General features: G+C 40.9%; 1 protein-coding gene across 1 annotated transcript; it reads left to right on the top strand.

The window, feature by feature from the left end:
* Window positions 1-562: 562 nt before the first annotated feature.
* On the top strand, window positions 563-1,192 carry LOC143879041 (secreted RxLR effector protein 161-like). Its single transcript, XM_077381245.1, has one exon. It carries the CDS (start codon window positions 563-565, stop codon window positions 1,190-1,192), a length of 630 nt encoding a protein of 209 aa, XP_077237360.1.
* The last annotated feature ends 5,484 nt before the right edge of the window (window positions 1,193-6,676 follow it).

Genomic DNA, 6,676 nt, shown 5'->3' on the forward strand with positions numbered 1-6,676 from the left:
CTAAATGGGTATATTATGGAGGAAGTTTATGTTGAACAACCTCCCGGTTTTGAGGATTTCAAATACCCTAGTTAGACAAAGCCTTGTATGGCCTAAAGCAAGCTCCTAGAGCTTGGTATGAGAGGCTTAGCTCCTTCCTATTAGAGAATGGCTTCAAATGGCCACGGTTGACAAAACCTTGTTCATTAAAATAAAAGGAAAAGATATGCTTATCGTTCAAGTCTATGTAGATGACACAATATTTGGTGCTACCAATGATAAGATGTGTGAAGAATTCGCACAATCCATGCAAAAAGAGTTTGAGATGAGTATGATGGGAGAGCTTACCTATTTCCTAGGACTTCAAATCAAACAATGTAAAAATGGAATTTTCATCAACCAAGAGAAGTATACTAAGGAACTCCTTAAGAAATTTGGCATGGATAGCTCACAAATCAAGCCAACTCCTATGAGCACTTCCACCAAATTAGAAAAGGATGAAAGTGGGAAACCGGTTGATGAGAAAAAGTTTAGGGGAATGATAGGTAGTCTATTATATTTGACCGCTAGTCGGCCGGATATAATGTTTAGCGTGTGCATTTGTGCTAGGTTTCAATCGGGTCCTAAAGAGTCTCATTTGAGTGCCGTTAAGAGGATATTCAAATATCTCAAAGGAACTCCTTTAGGTTTATGGTATGAACGATCGAATGAATTCAACCTAGTAGGATTTTCGGATGCCGACTTTGCCGGTTGTAGAATTGATAGAAAAAGCACAAGTGGCACTTGTCAATTTCTAGGAAGGTCTCTAGTGTCTTGGTTTAGCAAAAAACAAAACTCGGTAGCCTTGTCTACAACCGAAGCAGAATACATTGCGGCCGGCGCTTGTTGTGCACAAATCCTATGGATGAAGAACACTCTCATGGACTACAATCTTGCATTTAATAATGTTCCAATCCATTGTGATAATACAAGTGCCATCAACTTGACCAAAAATCCAATTCAACATTCTAGGACTAAGCACATAGAGGTAAGGCATCATTTCTTAAGAGATCATTCTCAAAAAGGGGATATTGAAATTAAGTACATCCACACCAATGAACAATTGGCGGATATCTTCACAAAACCCCTTAATGAGGATCGATTTTGTGACCTTAAGAGTGGACTCAACATTTGGAGTTTGAATCAAGTCAAAGAGTTTGCACATGAAGCATGAATAGAAGACACAATTCTCCATGTATTTATCTATATATATATATATATATATATATATCTTGTTTTGATAGTGACTACATGGTTTTAGATGATCCAACCCTAACTCTAAAACTCACTCAATTGGTACCCATAGCCCACTTCATGTCAAAGGGAGTCGGTACCATCACCCTTAATTAAGATACCTAAAACTTTGGCCATGTGCCATCATCTAAACCTTCGATAAGTCATATGTGTAACTTACGTGCATTGGATCATGTAGTCATATCCTCCATACATTCAAAAAAAAATAAAATACTCGGAACTCCGAGATTTGGTCTCGGAACTCCGAGAATATGGGCAGAGAGCACCTGGAAAGGTTCTCGGAACTCCGAGAAAATTTCTCAGAACTCTGAGATTTTGTCCAGGTGGTCTCGGAGCTCCGAGAAAATGTCTCGGAACTCCGAGAATCGGGACAGTAGAAAATCAAAAAAAGAAGTAGTGTGTTCTCGGAACTCCGAGATTTTTCTCGAAGCTCCGAGAATCGGGCCAGGCGCTTAAAAACCCTGGACCCGGTTCGTTTTTTTTTTGTCTTTCTTATTTTTCTCTCTTCCTTCCATTTCTCCTCAAAGCCTACCTCCATTTTCGTTGTTTTTCTTCCTTTTTCTCCTTACATCTTCCTCCACAACCCTCTTCTCCCTTCAAAATCCCTCTCTTCTTCCTAAAAACATTTTTTTTTCTCCTTCAAACCCTAGGATTTCACCACTTTTTTGTTTTTTCCTTCTTCCTTTCTCCATTTCTCCTATTTTCTTCCATTCTAGGGCTATTCTCTTTTTTTTACACCATTATCCTTCTCTATTTCTCTCTATTTCTCCTACTTTCCTTCATTTTAGGGCTATTTCTCATTTTAGGGCTATCTCTCCCCTCACATTTCCTCTCACAATGCCTCCTAAAACCAAAAATCTCAACATTGGAGGCTCCTCCCAAGTTGGAGACCCCGAATACTTTCCTGAAGAAGTTCCCGAGGAAGAAGGGCCTTCTCGGAAGAAGGTGAAGGCGAAGGCTGTGGCGGCTGAGGTTGTGCCCAACTCATTTTTTACTGGGGATAAAGCTAAGAAACTCTGGGCCGACGTCGGCACTAGGGGCATCCTCACCGGCAGGTACATTGAGCCCCCTGTCCTTCAAAATTTTGATTTACAGGCCAAATTTGATGCCCTTCATTGGACACCCATCCTTCACCTCAACGAACCTGTTTACCCTCGATTGGTGTGTCTCTTCTATGCCAATCTCACCATTTCCCCTTCCTTCTTCAAAATCGAATCCAAAATAAAAAAAATAGTCATCAAACTCAACTATCACACTTTTGCCACACTTCTTGGGATTAGCTCTGAGGGCCTCTCACACTATTTCTGGCCGGAAGATGGGACACATTCACTTGATGATATTGATCATGACACTGTCTATGGTCGGATTATGCGGCGCTACCGCTCTAATATGCCCGTACAATCCGCCGACCTCATTCCAGCTGCGCGCATGCTCCACAACTTCATGTACCACATCTTCATCCCTCGTGCTGGAATGTGTGAAGCCCTAAGACCCTTGGAGGCCTATATTATCTACAGCATCTTAGAGGGCCGCCAGCTTTGTCTGCCGTATATCATGTTTCGCTACATGTTTCAGACCCCTGGCCGCTACCGCTCTTCGTTGCCCTATGGCATGATTCTCACTCGTGTCTTCCGCCACTTTGGCATCACCTTGGATGGCGAAATGACCATGACTCCGACTGCCCCGTTCGATGATCAGACCTTCAACCGCATGGCTCTGAATCAAGCAGCGATTGACGTTGATTCTGACGATGGAGGCGGCTACGAAGCCGAGGCCCAGGCTGCACCGGCACCCCAGCCGTCACAGGATACATCTCCATTCTGCACTCGCCAGGATTTGGCTCAGATGCAAGAGGCTATTGAGCGATCGATGGCCTCACAGTTTGCGCAGCTGTCTATCCATGTCGACTCTGAGATTTCTGCTCGCTTCCAGACCATGACTACCCACGTTGATGACCAGTGGGCCGCCTATTATCGCTACCTCTCCGGTGACCAGTGGGGCCAGGCGCCGGGCAGTTCTTCTCATCAGCCACCGCCTCCTCCGGAGCATTAGCTCGCTCTCGTTCTCTGATAATGGATCCCATTTTGCTCTGATTTAGGCTTATCTATATGTTTCTATTTGCCTCGTCCTTGAATTATACGTTGGTTGTCTGGATCCTCTTTAGCTAGATGTTTCTCAAGTCAGTTGGATCTTTTTTGGATGTATTCAGCTTATCTACTTCTATCACTGTTATGATGTGTAGTGGATGCTATGTCCTTTGACTGATTGCATGCACTTTAATGTATGCCATTTCACATCATTTATTTATACATATATATCTCTTTGCTTTACTGTGTGGTGTGCTTCTTTGTTCTATTTTTTGCTCACATACCTTATCTTATGCCTGCTTTCTCTATTGCACTGCAATTCACTTATCACATTGGCTTCCACCTACCCTCTTTCCTTTTGTTCCACCTTTTTGGTGATAACAAAAGGGGGAGAATATTTGAGCTCCCAAGTCATAATAACATGCATATATTAAGGGGGAGCAAAGCTCTATGTTTATAATTTTGCAATCAAATTTCAATCATTAAAAGTAATGCCTTAAATGTTCAATTAAATCAAACTCTTAGGGGGAGCCCAAATTGTTTTATTCATCCCTAAAGGGGGAACTCCTACCCTAAAACAAATTATGTTTGTCATCATAAAAAAGGGGGAGATTGTTAGCCCAAGGGTTCAACAAGTACTCCTATTGAAATGTTTTGATGATTAACAAACTTAATTTGTTATAAAATAAAGGTTTTATACACTAATGATTTCCATTGGCAAAGTTATGATGTTCACAGCATAGCATCTTCAAGAGTGCATGACAAATGGCATATCATTCAAGCTCAAAATAATATCAAAGGCATGAAGAAGGCATCACCATCTCAAAGGCATTCAAAGACAAGATTGAAATCAAGCACATGAATGGCAATCAACTCAAAAGTTCAAGCTTGGCTCAAGCATCAGTGGAGCTAAGTGAAGACATGTCAAAGCTTCTACAAGGTGCCAACAAGATTGAAGACCAAGTAAATTTAGAATGTAAATGGTCCTTCATGTTTAATCTAGGTCTATGGCACAAAGGAGATTTAAAATCAATCTAATTAGAACTTAATGGGTTTGTGAATGATCATAGTGGTGTCCCAACATTGTTGGACCCTCATGACATTCTAATTATCTTGATAAATCAAAGTTCCAAAAGCCCAAACGAAAACAGCCAAAATATAAGAAAAAAGTTGCTGTCGTAGGCTTCTCGGAACTCCGAGAATATTCTCAGAGCTCCGAGCTCGAAACTTCGAGAAAATTCTCAGAGCTCCGAGAATTGTTCCAGGTTCAAAAAAAATAGACTCGGAGCTCCGAGCCCGGAGTCCGAGAAGACCGTTGGAGAGCGAAAAAATTGTGTATTTCTCTCCCCTCTATATATATGAACCTAGGGACTCTTGGAACAATACCAAAGGAGTTTACAAAGATCTCAAGAGCACTAAAAGGCATTCAATCTCCTTCTCCTTAAGATCTTCACTCTCAATCTCTCTCTTGTGCCATTTTCCTTAGATTATTCTTGAGAGACTTTAGGACTTTCATTTGTTCATCTTGTTCTTGTGAGAGTGAGTGAGCTTTACTTTAAATTAGCCTATCTAGAGGCAAGCAAGCTTTTTCATTTCATCTTCTTTGTATTTGGCACAAAGGGCGCCGTAGAAGACCCTTGGAGCGTGAAGCTCGATTTGTACAAGGCGGAAGGAACGCCGTATTTAAGTTCCTTGGAGAAGATAGTGGAATCCTCAAGGAGAGTAACTTGAGAAGAGTGAAGTAGGTCTTGAGCTAAGACCGAACCACTATAAAAATCATTGTGTCAAAACTTCCTTGTCTCTTCACCTCCTCTCTTGTGGTAAGCTTTTTACTATTATTTTAAATACTATATTTGAGTTTCTATTCAATCTAAAACTAGTGCAATCTAAGTTTTCAAATCCTTAAAATTTTAAAAGAAACCCAATTCACCCCCTCTTGGGTTGCTAAGTGGAATTTCAGTAATTATCCCTAGATTTTTTAAAGCTTCATTAAGGTAAAAAAAGTGAAAATTTTTATCGAGCTGGTCAACGACTACACCCAAACAAAAGGTAAATATTCGACAACCCTTCAAGGAGGAAGGTGATCAAACACCCCCAAATTCTACATCTCGACCCAGATCGAACCGGATGATCTGTGTCACTATTAGCTGAATAGAGGATGTGCGCGAAGGACATCACATTCCCCTCCACCATATCCACAATCTCCGCCATAGCATAAAAAAATATCCAAGGATACCCCGACCCTACATTCCCAATATATGAAGGGAGCGAGTCCCCTTACACCACTAGGGACTTAAGGAGGGAGGAATCCACAAGCCAACTCCCGCTGAAGAGAGCTAGGAAATCTGCATCTTTAGAATCCGTCATACCTATTAGAACCAAAACCAAACACGCCCATCTGATAATGCTCTCATCATTATGAGCAAGCCACCACTGCCAGCAAAGCTCGGATTAACTAAGCTAGACATGGAAGTTCAGCTTAACTAATATAGGGTCAGGAGGCACCCACCTATGTTGCTGGTGATTGGAGTGTATTGCACTCAAGTGAATCATATTCCATGAGAAACAGATGGAAGACTTCGAATTAGCCTCTGAACTTCGGAAGGATGATTGCTCACTTCACCACACAAGATGAAATATTTTGCTAGATACTATGTTGCCTTTGTTGTTTTCCTTGTAGATCCTTTTATTTCTCTCCTTGACTCCTTCCAAACCCGTCATGAGGACCCAAGCCTCCACCATATCATCTATATGAATGGAAATGTCTAGCCATTCCAAATAAATCAAGAATGTAGAACCATACCTTCCTATGAAACTCTCGTGAATGAAAAGATGATCCATTGTCTGCTGCACAACACATGGTTTCTAATGAACACATTTATGTGTGAATGGTAATGGTAAGAAACATACATATTTTTATCATTTAAAGTTGTGCTACTAATATTTTTTATTGTTTCTTATGTTTTAGGGTTATTTACAGGAATTTCGAGAAAATGGAGCTAAAAAGCTAAAAAGGGCGTCGGTTTGGTCAAAAATTTAGAAGTGGATTTATAATTTACGCTTTGGCCAATCAAGTGAACAGTTAGATTATTCTATAAAGTGGGCTCTGCAATTTTACAACCCTTTTTATTACAAGGGACACCTAGTGTAAGTGCATCAATGGTAAAAAGGGGCGTAAACATCATAGCCCATTGAAATGGATGGTTTGGATTAGCTATGGAAATGATTTAGAGGGGACACTTGAGTCATCAATGCCCATTAAATGAATGGTTTTGATCAACCCAATGAAGTGGGCGCACATTTGTGTAGGATTGTAA

Source organism: Tasmannia lanceolata, unplaced genomic scaffold (genome assembly GCF_043159265.1).
Source record: "Tasmannia lanceolata isolate RefF3 unplaced genomic scaffold, GAP_Taslan_0.1 ptg000006l, whole genome shotgun sequence".
NCBI classification, from domain to species: Eukaryota; Viridiplantae; Streptophyta; class Magnoliopsida; order Canellales; family Winteraceae; genus Tasmannia; species Tasmannia lanceolata.

Coding starts and splice junctions, on each gene's coding strand:
- LOC143879041 (XM_077381245.1), top strand. CDS start 563: ATGTTTAGCGTGTGCATTTGTGCTAGGTTTCAATCGGGTCCTAAAGAG.